Source organism: Notothenia rossii, assembly GCF_949606895.1.
Source record: "Notothenia rossii genome assembly, chromosome: 5".
Classification (NCBI taxonomy): domain Eukaryota; kingdom Metazoa; phylum Chordata; class Actinopteri; order Perciformes; family Nototheniidae; genus Notothenia; species Notothenia rossii.
The window spans coordinates 47,256,268-47,277,877 of record NC_136903.1 but is presented as its reverse complement, the minus strand read 5'-3'; the positions used below and the strand labels follow the sequence as shown (position 1 = coordinate 47,277,877).

Sequence of the window (21,610 nt, the reverse complement as noted above, 5' to 3'; positions counted from 1 at the left end):
AATTCACAATTTCTTAATTTCTTCTTCTTTCTTGCAGTGAGGTGAAGCTGAGCTTGCACTTGGTGCCAGTAAGGATGTTCCTCACGCAGGCTGAATGTTTCTCCTTCCTTACACAGAAGACACAGAAGCCCTTGATTTGCAATGCTTCACTAATTGTCATTTCCCTGGCTCCGTAGGGACACTTTACCTCCAGCACAGCGGAAGACCTACCAGACCATCTGGAGATGCCCCCAACATTCCTGATAGGGAGAGCCACAAATCTGACTCATGGACCTGCATCTGGGTTGCAGTGGTGAATGCCCTGATGCCCTCACATTCATTCATAGTCCCCCACTGTACAGACAAAACAACATCAAGGGCCTGTTGTTTCCCTAGCACCCTCGCAATAAGGGAAGCAGTCACACACTTTGACCTCAGGACAGCTCCAAAGTTGCTGGCACTCAACCTTCCTTTCCTGAACAAATGCCAGTTTGGGTTGGTTCGCTGACCAGTGGTAGCCACCTGAATTGCCCTCTGTTGCTCCTCAGACATGCCATGCTTGCCACAATTGCCTCAGGTCCCTGATGCCCAACAAATTTGATAATTTCAGGAACAGTAAGTGTTTCCAAGCTGTAGTGTTCTTCTGGCTCGGTGGAGAGAAGCAAAGAAATTCCTGAGAACCTTTCCCCGAGACTGTCCCTCAGCCAGTCACGATCTTCGGAGGTGGGCTCTCTTGTCAGCGGGTTAAATGAGTTATTGGTTGGAGGAAATAGCTCCTCCACTGAATGCGTATGTTTAGCTGCCTTTGGCTTCTTCCACTGACAGGGGGTGTCAGTGCAGCTGAAATTGTGGATGGCTAATGCAGCCGCATGACTGCATTTCCATTCTCCACGTGGGCATTCACATTTTGTGGAGAGAATTCCCTCTTCTCCTGTAGATACCTGTGGTGGGGGGATTGTTTTATTATTTAAAATATATTTACATTTATAATACCTTCCCAATTATCCCTTTAATTGTTTATAGCCTACTGTATGTTTATTTCATGGATATTTCTGTGTTTTCTGGTGTGTAATATTTGTAATAAAGATTTAATGTGACACATAAAATGGATTTGTTGATGGGAATTTATGTCACTTATGTGAATAAATTAACTCTAGGTTAACGGTACTCTTGCTATATCTACTCACCGACACTATAAACCTTGTCCCTCATGCTAGCCCTGACAACACCGGTAAGCACACCTTCATCTAGGCTGCACGGTTTGACGTGTCCTGACTTGTAGTGGTTCTCTCCTCTATCTACACTCTTCTTGTCATCTTTGTAAAACAATATCAGACTGGTAATTGACACAGCCATGACTTCTAGTTAAATTCAGTGTGGCTAAAATGAAAAGCTTTGTTAAAATATGCAAGCGCGCAAAAGTCAAAGTCAGCTTTATTGTCAAAAATTCTACATGTGTTATACATCCAGAAATATCGAAATATCGTTTCCCACAGTGTGACATGTATACATAAAAAAAAAAGGGCCAAGATAACCGGGGTATACAGTTTAAAATATTAATAATATATTTAAAGTGTTGAAAGTGCAGTTTCAGTGCAAGTCAGTTGAAACGATCTTAAGTTGGCGTGACGTTGAAGTCGTGCGACCCTGCTGCTGTACTAGCTTGTAGTTGGCTGCATTAAATATTACATATCTGCCGTAGTTATCTATTTATAGAGCCCTGATGAGAATACTTCTGGACAAACAGGAAGAACTGCCGCTGAAACTGAATATGTGACGTGAATCATAAATATATCAGCATTAATTATTAAATATAACACACAGAATTTGTGTGATTATACTAAATGATTTACAAATAAACACCACTGCATATTTACAACTGTGACACATGCTGATGTAACGCAAATGTTTCCAACTTGGGATCAATAAAGTATATCTTATCTTAAGATGATCGATGGCTACTGCCATATTTGCCACTGAACCTTGACAAGTGCATGTTTCAGGCTTATCAATTAACAACAGGAGGGGTCACAAACATAAGCTGTCATGTGGGTATATATTAATGCTGCCCATTATGGGCACAAGCAATTTTCACCCATTTATTAATTATATGTTTTAAATTTGAGTGTTTCCTATCCCCTAAACCTCCAGGGATGTACACAGTTTAATACTGGCAACTTCTTATTGGGAAATACGAAAACGTCTTTTAAAACTACAATGCCCAGTAGAGACGTACCATAGAGCATGTTGCAAAACACACAATAGCCAGCATGTGTAGTTCTGGGCACGGAGTGGGGGAGTGGGGGAGGGGGGGACGGGGTGGACCCGTTCAAATCCAGTTTTGGACAGTCTGCTGTGGTTCCATCCCATTTCAATGTGCTGTTCGACGCTCTGCGTAACTCTCGGAGCACACGCAAACATCCAAATCACAGAGCTTGAGGGCTATCACAGGGTTTGTCAAGCGAAGCGGAGAGAATACTTACTTCCGGGTGTAAAATTCTCTAAAGCAACTACTATGAGCTGCTCCGACCCTCGGTCCTGACGGACTCCAACTTGTGTTTATTAATCAAACAAATAAATAAACACAAGGATAATTATGTGTTATTGTTGAGTAAATAACAGTGTGTGGTTAAGAAAAGAATACAAAATTAGAAGGAAAAACGATGAAACAATACAGATTTCACTATTCTGAGCCCCTACTCTCCCCATAACTGACGGCAACAAAAGTCTGACATTATTAAATTAAAATAAAGAAGTAAAAACAATAAGTATGGCTTGATATTGAGTTAAAAAAAGGTTGATAAACGCTGTGAGAATGGATCTACGGGTAGCATTGCGCTCGCGATCTCAAGTCGTCTACAACATACGTTTAGGGAGCTATATAGAAGCCTACGGAAAGTTGAAAATGTACGCTAAGGGCCGCCCCCCTTGCGTTGGAAAAAGCCGACACGGCCGCCCCCCTTGCGTTGGAAAAAGCCGACACAGGGGACCTTGACATAACGTCAACATAAGCCGACCTGGGAGTGAGGATGTGTTGAAAGATGTTGTATTTGTTCGCTTGGGTCTACTCACTGGGCCTTTGACAGGACAATGTGATTTGATCAACTCTAGCAAATCAAGTCAGTTTGACATTATTTGTTAACCGTGACAAATAAATTGAGTTCCCTTTTGTTTAAAATACAACCTAAGAGTTCCTATTCATGAAATCAACACTTTCTGTTCCTGTAGAAACCATTTCAGATATCTCTGAAACCAGCAGTCAAGGTTGTGTTATATCCATGAATGTAAGTCAGTGCTAACGAGACGTGCTTTAGATTCTTCAGATTTGGATACTTCATATTCAGTTCATCAGTACTGAAGAAGCCTATTCAATGAAAGGCAGAATTTTTTCAAAATGTATTCACGGGTCCAGTCGGATTAGTTTTTTACAGGGAAGGAGCAAAAGTCTTTCTTTTCCCGCCATTCCCTGATTAACACTGTATGTGTTCCAAGCAATCAGGGAAAGCAGCAAAACATGTCATAGGTTATCTGAGGAAGCCCAAGGGAGGTCTTCCTCAGATATAATACAGTTAAAGTCTTGTTAGTTAATCAGTGTTTCCCCTATATACAAATAGTGGCGGCGCAGCGCCGCTGCTGAAATATGTGCGCCGCTGCTAGGGGGCGCCAGCCAGGTACCCAAAATATATATATATATATTTTGTTTTTCCTTTTTATTTTTGTATTAAAATAATAATAAGTGGCGACCCTTTTTCATCTTTGATTGTTTGTTACAGATGTAGCGCTTCATTTCAGACGCCTACCCGTGCAGGTCCGTGATCTACACGGGGTGGGCCCCTGCTGAAAAGGAAAACCCCCCGCAGGACTTGATACGCCCCCTTGATAAATAAATGTAATTATAATGAAACCAGCTGCCACAGTGGAACTCATGTGAAATAAACAGCTGATAGATCTACAGGTATCTGATATAGCGACTATTTGTTAAGATCCATATGTCACGGATAAGATCATATTCTGTGCTAAATAAGAGACATGTAATCATTTACAAAACATCACCATGTTGAACAAAATAATGTTGTTTAATCCACGTTGGCGTAAATACAAAACCATCGCTATGTTTTTTCGTCAGGAAATGCAGCCCGGCTCAAACAAACGATTTTCAATCCTCATCCTCACGATCATTTAATGTATCATATGTTCGCGAATTGAAATGAATGCACTAATACATGTAGTTTAATCCACGTGAGTTTACAACAACAAAAATAATCGCTTTGTTTTTATATCACATCCGACCGGAGGAAAATGCAGCACGGCTCTCACTACCGATAATCCTAATCCCACGGGCAAACAATAATATGTACAGTGTTCATAGTTTACTGTATTATTAGTGTCTAATATTACTGCTATAACAATCACACATTGAGTTGTTAAAATCAGACCGTTGATTGTTTTTTTAAACAGTCTGAATGAAACGGCAGCTCTCAGGTGATCAGCTGTGTGTTTACACAATAAAATATGCATAGTAATTTAATAAATCCTTCCAACACACATTGTAAGAACAGTTCTGTTTCATATGAGTGTTGAGAGCTGTATCCACAAATCTCTTAATTTTGCCCTCAAAGTGCACCAGATACCAGATTGATGCATTTCACTTCAAATTAAAGAAAAATATCTTCCGTTGTAACAACAATAACATTATAGATAGTAACATAGCTGAACATGGTATTGCACATTTAGCTTTGAGTGTTACTGACCTGAGATGTTTTTATTACATGAATTAAGGTGACGGAGGCTTTTTAACATAGACTTTTCAGTGAAAACTGAACTTGAAAATGGTTTTCCTCTTTTTATTTTCTTTATTATTTTCGGGACGGGGAGACGTGGGGAGACGTGTGTGATTAAAAATTCATTTGCAGAAATGTAAAGTGACCTAACTAAGTTCTATTCATATTCTTGACAGGAAGAGCAGAGTAAATGGGTGAAACAATCAGGTGCACAACTTTAAGGTGCATACCGCCACCTCCGGAGTCGGCTTGACTCGGTTTGCATTTATAAAGAATGCACAAATGTGTTTAATCGTTAATGTCAGATATTTACTAAGTAAATACATTTGTTCCTGCTCAAGATTAGATTCAACTTTATTGTTATTGCACAGATCACAGGTACTGAGACAACGAAATGCAGTTTTTTGTATGATATTACTCAATAATACAATACATTATAATATATGATATGATAATTATATTTTAGTTTTATTCATTTCTTATTTCTTAGTTTCTCATTATTATTATTTTGATCGCTCATTTTATTTTTTATTTTATTAATCTGTGTGAATCTGTGCTATCCTGTTTTTCACTCTCACCCTGTTGCTGTTTGAACTACTGAATTTCCCCACGGGGATTAATAAAGGTCCATCTTATTTTTATCTTATCTTAATGTATAAGTTGATTTACTTCAATCTACTGTACTGTGTAAATGTAAATATTACAAAAAATATACTGCATAAAGCAAACTATATACTTTATTAGATCTAAAACATTTATGTTTTTTCATTATAGTAGCCTGTGAAAACCATAACAAATAAGTGATTAAATGCTACAGTATTCAGCAAACACAACTGCAGAGCTGCACACATTGCAAACAGACTAAGTTCTACAACACCCAGTTGTCTTTGTGTATTTGTGAATGAAGCGCCATCTCATGGTTAAATCCTGTAATTGAACATGTGGGGACATTTGGCAATGCCCTCTAGCAATTTGGCAATGCCCCCAGCCACTGGGATCCGCTGGGTTTTTGGTTGGGACACACCCATTGGAGTGCTACATCTGTATGTGTATTTGTAATATTGTGTTCCGGTATGTTCAATAAAGGTGTATTTTTGATAAATCTTGAGACATTGCCACTGTATGTACTAGGCAGGGCCGATTTTTGGCATAGGGGGCCAGATCTGGGGTGTGCTGCGCTGGTATATCTGGGAGGGGAAAACATTTTTTGACCGTTGGCGCTCATCTTAATTTTCGGCCTTGATGTAACAACATTCATAATTAAAGTAAATGTAACAGCCTTTTCACCCCGATTACACTTTTCATTCGCCCTGTACGATGGGCGCTGTAAGTGATGAAAGTGGGGGATCTTGGCTTATCAGGTGCCCGCAGCTCACAGCCAAAGTGCGAGCGTCGGAGCGAGCGAGGGAGAGGGAGAGGGTGCACCGGTACCGGCGCTGCTCTAACGGATATAAGAAGAAGATGTTCTCATTCATAACACTCCGTTCGATGTCTCATTATGGGATGCGCCTCAACGCGTATGCAAACAGAAGCATCAATCTCATTACGCCAATCCTGGTTGGCTGGTGATCTTGACGTCTACGTCAGGGAATCCAACCACCCTATAAGTAGCTTGCGTTACGACGTAGCGTCATTCAAACACCTCTTCTCGCTTCGGAGCACATCTCTAAATATCAGTAGCCGGGCTAGCTTAACTGTCCACAGACTGAACCCAAGCTAACATTCGGTCGACGGGCGCTTGCCGGTTACTTTTTGCTTTGCAGAAGATTTAATTAAATATTAACACACCAGTTAATATTGAAATCTGCCCCGCCGTTTTTTCTTTCGGAATAACGGCAGGGTTTTGATTGATTTCTTCAAACAGTAACATATCTGCTACTAGTTTATCCCTTCGTTCCGACACCATGGCAAGCGAGGACGATTTCTTCTCTCCGTCACACCAGAGGAGACGGAGATAAAAGATATTAACACACCAGTTAATATTAAAAGATCTGCCCGCCGTTTTTCCTTTCGGAATAACGATAAGGTTTTGATTTTGTCTTTCAAACGGTAACATACCTGTTACTAGCGTGTCCCTCCATGCCGACACCCCGGCAAACGAGGATGGACCCTTCTCTCCCTCACACCAGGGGAGTCGGAGGCTCGGAGGCTCGGAGGCTCGGCTCTGCGGCTTTAAGATCTCGGGCACGGACTCACACCAGGTCTGCTCGACCTGCCTTGGGCTGAAACACGCCCAGGAAGCTATCGATGACCCCAGTTCGTGCGGGCATTGTGCCCGCTTCACCGTCAAGAGCCTCCGCCGACAGCTAGCGCGCCAAGCTAGCCTGTCGGGACAGGACCCCTTCATGTCCGTTGATTTGCCGGCCGGCAATCAGGACATGGTGGCGACCGCCGCGGAGATTGAGCCCCGCGCCGTGTCAGGCTGGGGGCCCGGTGGCGGCAAGGGCCACGAGAGCGGAGCCCCGCGCTATGTCAAGCTGGGGCTCCCAACTGGACCTCACCGTGGTTCCACCCGCGGAGGATGTCCTGGAGCTGGACTATACGGAGGAAGATGAAGAGGATACCTCTGAGTTCCTCTTATCCGACTAGGATGAGCACGAAGATGACATCTTTGTTTCATCTGCTCAGGCTGCAAAGCCGGAGGCGATGTCCGCTTCCCCGGGCGAAAGCACATCAGCTTTGCCCTGCCTCAGTATGGACTTGCAGGCCGTGTGCCAACGCGCTGCGTCCAGGCTGGACATCCCCTGGCCTGAAGTGGCCAAGGAGACCTCCAGATCTCGCTATGAGGGGAAGACCTTGCCCCAAGCAGCGAGGATGAAGAGGCAGCTTCTCCCAGTCTTTCCAGAGATGCTGGACGAGGTGTCGGTCTCGTGGACAGACCGCCCTTTCAGCAACAAGGCCCCAATCCAGGGTGCCTCCTCTTTGGACTGTGAAGGCATGGAGAAACTTGACCTGCTCCGCATGCCGCCCATGGAGCCGCTGGTGGCAGCCCACCTCCAACCACGGCTGGCTTCGGCACCGAGCTGGAACCCCACGCTACCGGCAAAGGCAGACCGCTTCCAGTCAGCAATGACCGAACGAGCCTATAGAGCCGCAGGTTTGTCCGCCAGGGCGCTCAACGTCTCCTCGCTACTGACCGCCTACCAGGCTGAGCTCTGGGGATAATGGTTGTACAGGAGAGAGCCAGGTGGCTTAACCTGACGAACCTTCCAGACCGGGAAAAAAAGAGGACGTCTTGGACATGCCTATTGTTCCCGAGGGCATATTTGGCTCCGCTCTAGCTTCGATGCAGCAGCGGTGTGAGTCCAAAAAGAAGGAGGATGAGGCTCTCCAGCTTTATCTTCCCCGAAGGGTCCAGCCTCCGCCTTCAACGGCCCCGCGGCAGTCCTTCGCTCAGGCTGCCTCACGTCCTGCCCGTTTCAAGGTCCCGAAACAGCAGAGGTCACAGCTCGCCCCGGGTCTCCAGCCCAGACACGAGGCGAGGACGAGCCGGCCAAGAAAGTCTTCGGTTCCGGCAGCAGCCGCTCGGGCACAGCCGGTCCAGACTTTCAGCCACCAGGCGAGGAAGAAGAAAAGGGCGGCCTGACAGCCTCCTCTCCTCTCCTCGATAAAGGAGCTGGGAGTTCCCTGTTCTCCAGCTCCAGGACACGTTCCAGTGTTAGATGCTCATGTGTTTCCGGGGTGCAACCATGTCCCCATCTTCCCGCCGCCTTGAGTGGTGTCAGAACATCATCCTCAAGTTTGCGCCATGAGGGAAACGGACTTAACATCAAAGACAGCAAGTGCCGCTGCCTGTTTAAGTCACACAAACACATGTCATCACTATTGTTGTTTAGTAAATAATTTTCCACTGTAGTTTCCAGGCTTAAAGCCAAGGGCGCAGTCAATAAAAATGAAAAGAAAAACAATAAAAACAATAAACAGTCTGAAGTCTACCCCCCTTCTAAGAGTGGCTGCTGCCTCTCTCAGGAGGCGCACGATGGACGGGGCTGTGAACGCATCACCGCCACGCGCATGCGCAGTGTCGACCGGGGTTTTCAACCTGGGGTACCACCGTGTTCAGACACTAGAGGGCCACCTAACACAACAAATAAAGACACAGAGGGCAGACGACAGGGATGTGACATCTCCACTTGCTTTGAGAAGCGAAAAGTGGAGGATGCTCACAGAATCTGCTTGGGTGTTCAAGACAATAGCACGGGGTTACAGACTCCAATTCGCTGTCACCCCCCCTCACTTTTCGGGCATTCTGCATTCGCAAGCCCGGGGAGAATCGGCCCATATTCTGGAGCAAGAGATTCTCTCGCTACTAGAAAAAAAGGCTATATCTATAGTACCCTCCGAACAGAGTCAGAGCGGCTTTTATTCCAAGTATTTCCTCGTTCCTAAACGGGGAGGGAACGAAATTCGGCCTATACTAGATTTGAGGGCTCTGAACAAATATCTCAAAAGATACAAATTCAGAATGCTCACTCACACATCTCTGTTGCGTCTCGTGCGCAAAAACGATTGGTTCGCATCAGTCGACCTGAAAGACGCGTATTTCCACATCCCAGTATATTATCCACACAGGAAATATCTGAGGTTCGCCTTTCAGGGTGTCTGTTACGAGTACAGGGTACTTCCCTTCGGTCTGTCTCTCAGCCCCCAAGTGTTTGTAAGGTGTACGGAAGCCGCGATAGCCCCGTTAAGGCAACAGGGTATTCTCCTGGCAACTTATCTGGACGATTGGCTCCTTCTCGCACAGTCGGAGCAAGAGGCTATTACGCAGACGAATGTCCTCGTAAAACACCTGCTCGACCTGGGTTTTGTAATAAACACAGAAAAGAGCATGTTGTCCCCAGCCCAGACTGTACTCTTCCTGGGCCTACGCCTGAATTCGGTGCCTGTCAGCAGAGAGAGTGAAAGCGTTCAGGGCTTGCCTCGCTCATTTCCAGCCACGCAAATATGTTCTCTTCAGATAATGTCTGCGGTTACTGGGGCTCATGGGGTCAGTCATCCTGGTGGTATGACTGGGACGCTTATACATGAGGGAGTTTCAGCGCTGGGTAGCTGCCCTCAGACTGGACCCCGCGCGTCATGGCGCACGGAGAGTGATGGTCACTATTAAATGCGTAATGGCACTGCGCCACTGGCTGCACCCGACTTTTCTAGTACGGGGCGTGCCGATGGGTGCTGTCCTATCGCGGAACGTGGTCACCACAGACGCATGTCTGACGGGCTGGGGGGGTATATACGAAGGTCGACCTGTGAGGGGTCTCTGGAGCAGAGACCTCCAACGGTCACACATAAATTATCTGGAGCTTTTAGCGGTGTTCCTCACCCTGAAACGCTTTCTGCCTTTTCTCAGAGGATATCTTGTCCTCGTGAGGACAGACAACACGACCACAATATTGTATATAAACCGCCAAGGGGGTTTGCGTTCTCTCCAGTTACACATGCTGGCAGGCAAACTGATTTTATGGAGCTGCGGACGTCTCCTCTCTCTGAGAGCGACGCACGTACCAGGTGCGATGAACCTCGGGGCAGATCTGCTGTCCAGAGGTGCACCACTATATGCAGACTGGACTCTACATCCAATAATTGTGAGTCAGCTGTGGGTGCGTTACGGCCGGGCCGCGTTGGATCTGTTCGCATCAAAAGAAAACGCTCAATGTCAGCTGTTCTTTTCAATGTGCCATTTAAACGCACCGTTAGGCGTGGACGCGCTCGCGCACGTTTGGCCCCCGGTCCTTCTGTACGCGTTCCCACCCCTGGCTCTGATACCCCCAACTCTGGCCAGAGTGAGAGAACAACGCCACACACTGATCCTAATAGCTCCACACTGGCCTGCAATGTACTGGCTGGCGGAGATATATCAGCTGCTGTGCGGGCAGCCGTGGCAGCTCCCGCTACGCAGGGACATACTGTCTCAGGCGGGGGGGGGGATTTTTCACCCACACCCAGAGCGCTTGGCACTATGGGCCTGGCCCGTGAGTGGTACAATCTGAATACAGTGGGACTCCCTCAGAAGGTGATAAACACTATTCAGAGTGCAAGAGCTTCCTCCACCAGGTCCCTCTATGACTGTAAGTGGAGAGTGTTTGAGGAGTGGTGCGTTCAAAGGGACACATCTCTTTTCAATGTCCTGTCGGGGTGATTCTATCATTTCTACAGGACCTGATTGATAAACACAGAGCTTTCTCTACGATCAAAGTGTACCTGGCTGCTATTGCTGCATGCCATGTGGGCTTTGAGGGGAAAACGGCTAGCCAACATCCCTTGGTCTGCCGTTTTATGAAAGGGGCTCGCAGGCTCCTCCCTCTTTCCAGGTCACTGGTGCCCTTATGGGACTTGGCAGTGGTTTTGGATGGGCTCACAAGATCTCCATTTGAACCCCTGGAAGAAGCTGACATGAAACACCTGTCACTGACGACAGTGTTGTTACTGGCTCTGGCATCTGCCAAGCGAGTCAGTGACATTCATGCGCTCTCTGTACATCCTTCATGCACTCAGTTTGCCCCGGGGCAAACAAGAGTGTTGCTGAAGCCCAACCCTGCCTTTGTACCTAAGGTGGTTGGCTCATGTACCCCCATTGACATTGAGGCATTTCCTCCGCCACTGTGTTCCTCTGAGGAACAGCGGCCGAATTTGCTGTGCCCAGTCCGTGCTTTACGCACCTATATGGACAGGTCAAAATAGTTTCGATGCAATGACCAACTCTTTGTATCCTGGGCTAACCCTCATAAGGGCAACCCCGTTACAAGGCAACGGCTCTCCCACTGGATTGTGGAAGCGATTGCTCTGGCTTATACGAGTCAGGGTTTGCAGGCACCAACGGGCCTGCGTGCTCATTCTACTTGTGGACTGGCTACATCCTGAGCTTTGTTCAAGGGTGTTTCCATCCAAGACATTTGTGCAGCAGCGAGCTGGTCCTCACCGCTCACTTTTGTCCGCTTTTACAGGCTAGATGTCTCTGCTCCAAGTGTGGCCCGCGCAGTGCTGGGCCCCGTGTTGAGACAGGGTTCTACCTATTAAGTTCTGGTTGTTTTGGTGATCATCGAGATAAGCATGTCTAGCAATACAGGAGTTTCAATATCCCATAGTGAGACATCGAACGGAGTGTTATGAATGAGAACTATAGGTTACTTACGTAACCCCAGTTCTCAGAGTAACATGAAGTGAGATGACTCACCAGACGGCCCTTCTTGCTAAGGCGAAGCGAGAAGAGGTGCTTATTTTGAATGACGCTGCATCGTAGCACAAGCTACTTATAGGGTGGGTGGATTCCCTGACGTAGACGTCAAGATCACCAGCCAATCAGGATTGGCGTAATGAGATTGATGCTTCTGTTTGCATACGCGTTGAGGCGCATCCCATAGTGAGACATCTCACTTCATGTTACTCTGAGAACTGGGGTTACGTAAGTAACCTATAGTTTCTACAACCAGGGTGGAGGAGAGCTCTCATGTCAGACTGAGAGACTCAGTGAGGTAAAGTCTAAGTTATCTCAGTGGGTCTCAAACGGTTTGTCCACAAATTATGTAAACACATATTTCCAAGGCACTCCTTTATAATTATTAGGATAAATAGAAACAGGTTTGAAATCATTCCAATGTATACTATAGGACAGTAAACCAAAAATATTGTTTAAAGTTGGAGAGATACAAAAATATGCATAAATAAATAAATGTTAACTAGGTAAAATAAGATATAAATGAACAACAAAAATAAAATAAGATAAATGTATTTGTTATTGGCTATGTGGCTTATTTGATTATTAAAATGTAAACCGATCTTTTTCATATGGGTGTTTTAGAGTTGTACCCCCTAGATCAGGTCTCTAGTAATTGTGTGCTCAAAGTGCACCAGATTGAAGCATTTTACTTTAAAATGTTCAAAATCATCTTCCCGAGGATGTGACGTCCACCCCCCAATTCAAACATGTTCATACAATACTGAATACATTTGAAGCCATTTTGACGTATATTACCTATGTCAATAAGTTTCTGTTTTTGTAGTGTATTTGTCTTTTGTAGAGATTTTTCATTTATTCTTTATATATAAAATCTCGCCTAGGGCAGCAAATTTGCTAGAACCGGCTATGGTAATAGGCCTCAAGAGCCTTTCTTGTGCTGGCAGACACATAGAAACAAATTGGCGGGGCGCACTTCGCACGTACACACACTATAACATTCCACGCGCTCCGCGCTCACATTATGCAGGACCCACGTGCCTTAGCATAGCAGCGGGAAGTCATTTTGCTCAGGGGGTGCTGCCAAAAGTGGGGAGGGGGCCGCTTAAAAAAAAGAAGAAAAAAGGCGGTGCCCGGCTGTCAGTGATACGAGCCGCATAAATTGTTTGTTAAAGGCAAGACACGGCAGGCAAAAAAAAACGTTTTTCATGCACTGGTCAATTTTGAGATGTTGTGCTATTTTGATTCCATAACATGTTTTCTTTCAGGCTTTTGGAAGGAAAACGTACAAAATACACATTTAAGTGTTCATTTTACTATAGTTTGTCTATTTCCGTCTGTATATTTCTCCTAAATTCACCAAAAGTTTCCATTCTAACGTAACATAAAGTACCGCGACCGCTGTTTGCACCATGTCATCAGAGATATCGTTGGAAAGCTTGGTCTCTCCTGCACAATCTCATCGGATCCAAATTTGGTCATTTCCTTTGTATCAGCAAGCAATCGTGAAAGTACAAAAGGGTCTTAAACCAAGAAACGAAATCTCATTGGCTGGTGTCAACTTCTGACAACGTGATTCGTTCAGATGCGTCACGTGGTTTGCCAAAACACTTCCTGTTTAGCTTTCCTCTAGAAATTGAAATCTCAAAATGGCAAAAGAATGGCTAAAAAAACGTTCACAGAGAAGACAACAACAATTGTCACTTGCACAAAGCAAGATTATACAAAAAACAAATGACCCCGAACATGAAATACCTTCACGGAGTGCGGGTTTAGCTAGCGCCACACTGCAATCTTTAAAGGTCGTTTTCTCAAAATGAGTTTTTTCTCCTACTCTTGAGTCCGAAATGTCCACTTCAGTTGCACTTATATACACCAAACCTTCCAGTTATATTCCTATCAATATTATGAAGGCTTTTACAGAAGGGTTTGTTCATATATCTTTCATAGCCTGAATTATATAAGATTGTATACCTAGAAACGTGGCGAAAATTGATACTTTAGGGCTGTTGACAGTATTTTCTGATTTATGGAGTGATAAAAAGAGATATCCAAAATCCCTTCTGTAAAAGCCTTAGATGCTAATATGACTACAAAATGAAACGAGAATTTTTAACCTGGCTTTATCCAAAGTTCAGATTTCAGTTCCTGAAATGTGTTAAAAATATGCGCACATTTTATGAGATAATGGCTCATTTGCATATTCAGAAAACCTGTAATACAAGAAACAATTGCCTTATTGTAGGTAATTAACTGGAGAAATTTCTAGCTGATATCTTTAAGTTAAAAAAATTTACCCTATTCACCTGGGGTGTCTCGCCTTAACTGTTAGGCTTAATAAACCATTATAGACCTACATCACTTAGCAACAGCTGCACATGCCCACATGCTAACTATGGTTCTTACATGTTAAGATTTAAAGTTGGAGAGCTATTAATTGCCCTAACAGTTTATTCAAGGATTCCTTCAATTTAAAAAATGTTTACTTGGTGTTAAAATAGTAAAGTAATTTGGTAGGAGACAGGGTTGGACATACTGTATACACGGCCTGAGAGCAAAGGAATGGAGAGACAGACCCAGGGAGGGAGGGAGAGACTGGAGTGAGAGGGGAAGTATTAACTAGCTTAATGGTCCAAGTAAAAGCACACTTAGGTAATCGATGGCCTCTAATGAACTTTTATTCCTGCCAACTGAGAGAGATATAGCTGACACTGATCCCAGTCCAGCCACCACTCCACTCTACAGCCTGGGAGGACTTTATTGGCTGCAGGACTATGATCCTAATCTACAGGTTTTACAGCCACACTCAGCTATCATCAAACCCAGAGGAGGAGGAGGAGGAGGAGGAGGAGGAGGAGGAATGTGTTTTGTCACAAAGATCAATGATAAACAGATGTTCATGGGTCCAAATCCTACACACTTGCCTCTTCTTCATACTTTTATAAAAACACACAAGGGAGAATGTTCCTACCTGGAAGAAGACGGCCATGGCAGCTATGATCCTCTGCTCCCTCAGAGCTGCACTCAGGCTGTCAAAGTCGTCTGAGTTGTACATGTACACCTGCATCTGGGAGAGAGGAGGAGGAGCATGAGAAGAGAACCACATGCATGTATCAAGGAATACTGTACAAAGAATAATACTACATATATGACTAAACAGTTAAACATCTGTGAAGTGTTAAATACAATGAAGTACTGAAGCCAATGACATCATTACGACACAATACTAAACAGTTGCCACATTTCAGCAATTTGCAATCTATATAAATACTGTAATCTAACAATGACTGGCATTGCTTGTTTTTAATCTTTTTAATTATGAATCTATGTATGTTTCAACACTCCCTGCAGGTTTGTGGCACCATCATGAGAAGAGGTAGGGCCCAGTTTTAAACGTGTTCTGCGTTTACAAAACTACAGAACATGGTGTTATTCACCACCTGCCAAATTTGAATGATGTAATTCTGTAATATTTTACAATAAATTACTGTTTTACCACTTTACAGTCTTTACCTGTAATGTTCACAATATAATACTGTCATTTTGAATTTCACAGTGAAATCAATGCAGGCACAGTTAATTACTGTGAATGTACAGGATCAATTATGAACAGGATTTCACAACATGTTACTTCATAGTAAAATACTGTATTCAGACCATCCTCTGCGATAACACAACAAATTACGCGAACCGCGCTGCATTGTGGGATCGCAAAAGATTTTGAACGGCAAATGCGAACTGCTACGAGTCACTCGGCGCCAAGCAAAGACGAGAAGAAGCACCTATTGTTGGTTTCCTTTGACATGCAGGCAGTCATATCATTTGCCAGAACTAGCTAGATTTGATCGATATGGACATAAACGCGAGTGAAGTCTAATCTGACGGGAGAGAGAGATCAGAGATCAGATCAGCTGCTGCTGACGGAGAAACGCAGCTCTGCATGATCACCTGCAGCTCTACATGATGCAGCTCTATGATCACCTGCAGCTCTACATGATCCAGCTCTATGATCACCTGCAGCTCTACATGATGCAGCTCTGTCCGCTGTGACGGACTGGTGAGCGGAGCAAAACACACACTTCAAGTTAGAACTATTGTATCTACCTCTGGAACAAGCTAAACTAGTAAGAGTGCCACAGTGCCATCCTAAAAGCCGGAAGTAAGCTTCTTCTGGTTCCTTCGACAAAAAAGCAATGCAATTTCTCCATAGGATTTTGGAAAATAGCTCAAAATAAGGTCTGTGGTTGACACACATTTAAGAGACACGTTTTGTTCAGTCGGATAATCTCCACGTGTCTACTCTACTTGTATCATTTTCAAATCATATATCTATGGATCATAAATCTATCGATTAGATTTAGTTAATCTATGATTAGTTTGTTTAATATAGAGTCGTTATCAATTTGTTTTAAAGCTCAATAAATAACAAAGAAGACTTTTCGCCGGCACTTTTCTCATTTTGTCCGGAAGATTTAAACTTTAATGGACATGTTGACCGGCCAAAAACTCTGCTGGTGTTGTCTGTTGCACCGACTGCGACATTATTGTCCCTGATATTTTGTCTTATAACATTTGAAATGTGTATATGTGTATATGTTAATTAGTTTGTTCTCTGATCCCAGGTTTCACATTGCTGTGTTGCGAACAATTTGAGACACATGCAAAACCAATGGCTGCCCCCGTCCAAAGAAGAGAGGTAAACGTTGTTAGAAAAAAGGTGCAGGTTTTACTTAAATTGAAAGGGGCACCGCTGCATGTGCCTTAAAATAAACGATGCAACATATAAATCTATGTAAATTGAAAGTTGTTGTCTTGGCTTTTTGTTTTCAGGTGCTTCCTGGACATTAACCCTGAGACAGGCTCGAAAGCCAAGAAGAAGCGTGGCGTTATAAACCCCCATGTCAGCACATTCTTTAGAAAACTCCTGGGCTTCGAGTGGATGTCTATGTAGACATGTCCAGGACTAATGTAAGACACTCACAGTCTGTAGAAAGTTTCATGTGAAATGTACTTTGCACTTGAATGGAGGAATAAAAAGTTAAAATGGGTATTTTCTTTGTTTTTCTTTGTTGATTGAGCCGATTTAATTTTGTATGGTAAAATCCCAGTTAACTAGTCAAAAGTACTATATATTATAGTATTATTTACATATATTTACAGTAAATTACTGGCTACTGTGTTGCATTACTTTTACAGTAAAAGTGTGAAAATACTGTTAATTACTGTAATGTATGTCAGTGTTTCCCCTTCCATTGTCTTGGCGGGGCGCTGCGCCCTGCCAACGGAGCCCTGCCTGAAATTCAAGGTGTTTTTTTTGTTTATAAAAACATTTCTATTGTACCAAATTGCAACTGAAGTAATCTATCTACGGTCACATTTGCTCTTTTATTCAATACATTTATGGATTTTATTTACCCAATGTACATGTTTCAGTGTCCACTGCTTTGCGTATTCGTATTCACATTCTCCCTACCGCTCTGTTTCTGAAGCGCCGCTCCGCTCCCCCCCCCACACACACACACACACGCACTCGAATGCAGACACTCACAATCAGAGACAAGAGCGGAGGAAAGGAGAAGAACAACAAAGTGTAAAAAAGTCAAACAAATCTGCATTATTGCCCCGAGCTCTGCTGTCTGCCAGTTTGTGCCCCCCCCCCCCCCAGTTTCAAATTCGTTTATTATTTTTTTTTAAACCGCAAGCCGTTATCGTCACGGGAGAAGGACACACACAGACTGCCCAGGTGGACGCGCGCAAACGCGACAACGAACGTAGCGTGCGCATTCTAAAAATAGCTCACAGATGGTGAGCAGGTACCGCGGTTTTGAACTACAGTATTGAATTTGAAAGAAAACAACAATGAAACGCCAGCAGAAGAATAGTCGAATGAGTTGGCTGAATAAAAAGACAGGAGATGTGAGTTGGTTTATTCAGTAAATTAGCTCAGGATAATTGGATGTTCTGTCTACACCTGTTGATGTGAGGCCAATGCAGGATTTGCTAGCTTGATGCTAATGGCATTTAGCGGCAGTGACTCAACAAATTGCCTCTTAAAATGTATCGTCAGCAATGTATGACAAGCAGACTGCTTGTTTAATGTTAGACTCACACCAATAGCTCAATATGATCATAACACGATTGCTCTCATATCAGAGATCAGATGAGGTGGAGCTGCCTCCAGCAATAGAGGATGAGGCAGAGAGAAGCATGCAGCAGCAGCAGCACAGGGTTGCAGCAGGTATGTTATATGCTGTAGTCAGGTGATTTAAATGTATCAATGAAAGGAAGAAGTGTAGGCTACATGATAAGAAGGGAAAACAGTTTGAATAAAAGTAATTAGTACAGTGTAACACTGTACTTTATTACTTTTTAATGTACAAATACTTTGTTACTGTACGATATCAATAACAATAATCCACAGCTCCTCTCTCTGCTCCAGAGGATAAAAAGAATATAGGTGCCCCGAAAGCACCCTGCCAAGGCAGTAAACCTAGGGGAAACACTGTAGCTACCATAATACCACAGCTCTGTACTTCTATATCACAGTACTTCCATGGGCATGGCAACTGTAAAGTCACAGTATGTAGTTGTACTTGTATTCTAATTACTGTAAAATACCTACAGTAAATTACTATGAAATATTTACAGTGAATTACTGTGAAATGCAACTAGTAGCCAGTAATTTACTGTACATTTACAGCCAAAAATGTTACAGTGCAAGTGAAATCAAAACATAAGTATTATTGCAAACATAGTTTACTGATATGACAACTCCATACAAGGTAGCACACTTCTGTTTAAAACAAACTCAGACACTTTAGGTTTTAAAGTCTGTCCAAGGACACTTTGACATGCTGAGTGGTCTGCTCTTATATCCTAAACAAGAATCAAAATCAGCAGGATGTTTGTGGGATTGAGCGAAGATAAACGACAGTGTGTTCATGCTAATGAAGGTAACTCATGGCAACAGTGTGGCTCATTTATGGACAACACTGAAGCTTTATGGCGCAGAGAAGAAGACATCCAGCTCTGAAACACACACACTACTAAGCTGTACATACAGTCATTGTCAGTTTAGGTGTAGGGGTGCTGTTAAACTATTAAACCTAATTTCCACATCTATTAACTCTATCTAAATATATTAGCTGGACAAAATAATTGGACTACTATATTTAGACGTTTATAGCAAACGTGATGAATTATATGTCAGTCTGCTATTTGTGAAGAGATAACCAGGCTGCAACCTGAAGTCCATAACACTGTGAAATGGATGATGTGTCGTTGCTCAGTGAAGAACTAAGAACACACGCACACACATTCAGGCACTGTTGGTTGTCATGGTAATATAGAGGAATGACGCATACAGCAAAGGTTGAAATGAAAACACATTATGGTGTGTTTGTGTGTGTGTATAAACTGTGTTCATATGCACATGTGTTTAGATCATTTGTAGTTTCTAGGCACACCTCTCTGTTTGCCAAAAGCAGTTCTCTCCCCGCCAAGATCCACACTGCCAACACCACTTGTCTAGCATTTTCTGCAGCTTGCTAATCCTTACATAAAGAGCCCTGTGCATCCCTATTTCATTTACTTGAGAAGTGAACTGTTGGCAAGCAGCTTGATATAAAGACATTTTATAGCAGAGACAGTTTAACTGGAACAACACATTCTCTCGAATGGGTATTAATTAAAATCAACATAGGGGATTGTGCTTGTGAACAATTAGATCAGTTCAAACACAGCAGTATTGGCCCATATTATGGGGACAATTGCTTGTTCACATTGCAAAATGGGACAGTGAAATAAAGTGGATTAAAGAATGCAATAGATTATCAAAATGAATACAAAAGTTCACACATATAATCTGTAAAACTCTGCAGATCAGGCTACATGTTGTATACCAGCAGCATCAATACTTCAGAATGTTATACGGAGATTACTGAAAAAACACCTCCAATCAGAGCCTGCTGTCCATTGGCACTGACAGCTATTCAATTGTGATTTGATTTTGGCACAGATTTTTTTCTGCAAGTGTAAATTGGATACTTTTTCGGTATCAATGTGAGAAAAAAAGAATTGACACATTTTAAAGAAATAAAATGAAGCAAATGCTTTCCCAACACAATCAGTTGTGTACTATCCCAATGAGAAAGAGGAAACTGTATAGTTTTAATATCACATTAAATGTCATATACCTTCACTTTTAAGCCTCTTATTTTTACACAAATGCGGCTTTCACACCAGCGCTTTTCCCTTTCTAGCTCCGAGCTAGAGCTTTTCTGGTTCAGCTCCGGTTTCCCTTTTCTGCTCCCGCTCTGTTCACACCGCCCAGACCCCAACTGGTGCAGCCGCTGCTGCGTCATGACGTCACCGTTTACATCTGATTTGCTCCCCAACGGCGCTCACAACAACAACAACGGGGGACTGCATCGGGTCGATGATCGTGTTGCTTTTAATCATACGAAGTCAGATTCAATAAAATAACGACTTCTCCAAGCTTATACTTTTCTCCAGAGTGCCTTGGTTCATTGTTTATTAATGTGTTTCAGCGGTATTTAGCGACCGCTGCAGTGCTGCTCTTCCACGGGAGTTTATTCTCCCGTTAGCTCCGGGTTAGCTAATACTTTAGAGCGGCCGCTCTAAAGTATTCACTGTCTGACTGTCACACAAGCAGCTGATACATATCCCCAATTCCCCTTAAGTGAATGTGTGTCAGTCTGAATTGACACTGTTTATTTAACACTGTTATTAAAGTGTCTCTGGTATAAAATGGGGGATGTTAGCATAGCAACCGAAGGTAAACTGACTACTTGCTATTGCTATCCTATTGTGGCATAAGCCGTTTTCTACAGGCACTTTTTACCGGCGTATTTTTCATTATGATTCTACTTGTGATAGTCGGACATGACAACCTGTGCACCATATGTATTGATTCCATCCTGCTATAATACAAAACAAAACGTCTGCCTCTCTCCACATTGATCAATAATAGCAAACGGATGGTCAAAGTAAGGTGCAAATAAACAGAATCACACAAAGCCTGGTTAGTGTTGCCTGACTTTATAAAGTGTGAGTTTTTTTATAAGTGTGTGTTTGCCTTCTATCAATCAATCAATCAATCAATCAATCAATCAATGTTTATTTATATAGCCCAATATCACAAATGTTACATTTGTCTCAGTGGACTTCACAGTTTGTACAGAATATCAGTATGACAATACGACACCCTCTGTCCTTAGACCCTCACATCGTACAAGGAAAAACTTCCAGAGAAAACCCACAGTTTAAAGGGAAAAATGGGAGAAACCTCAGGGAGAGCAACAGAGGAGGGATCCCTCTCCCAGGACGGACAGACGTGCAATAGATGCCGTGTGTAAATTGAAAAGATAATACATTTGCAACATAGGTAGTCCAAATGTTTGGAAATCCATGAATGTATAATAGGAAGATGAATCCACGAGGATATCCATCCAGGACTTATGATCCAGGACCACAGCCACGACTCAAGATCCAGGACTCGCGATCCATGACACAGGCCCGCAGGATCATCCATGACTCCGGATCCCGGTGTATATAGACACCAAAAAGAAAGACATTTGGGGAAGCTGGGTTAATCGGAACATGAGAGTACACAGGTATAGACAGAGAGAAGGAAGAAGTAAGATGTCCCCCGACA

General features: G+C 43.4%; 2 protein-coding genes across 2 annotated transcripts in view; one reads left to right on the top strand and one right to left on the bottom strand.

The window, feature by feature from the left end:
* The window catches only part of LOC307039451 (receptor-type tyrosine-protein phosphatase gamma-like), a 1,005,384-nt gene that overhangs the window by 326,909 nt on the left and 656,865 nt on the right, over window positions 1–21,610 (bottom strand). The window contains exon 5 of the mRNA XM_079681553.1: window positions 14,906–15,001. Within this exon, the coding sequence (XP_079537679.1) occupies window positions 14,906–15,001 (96 nt within the window). The remainder of the gene's footprint in view (window positions 1–14,905; window positions 15,002–21,610) is intronic.
* LOC307039445 (zinc finger BED domain-containing protein 5-like) overlaps window positions 1–21,610 on the top strand; it is a 516,405-nt gene that overhangs the window by 191,271 nt on the left and 303,524 nt on the right. The window lies entirely within an intron of this gene.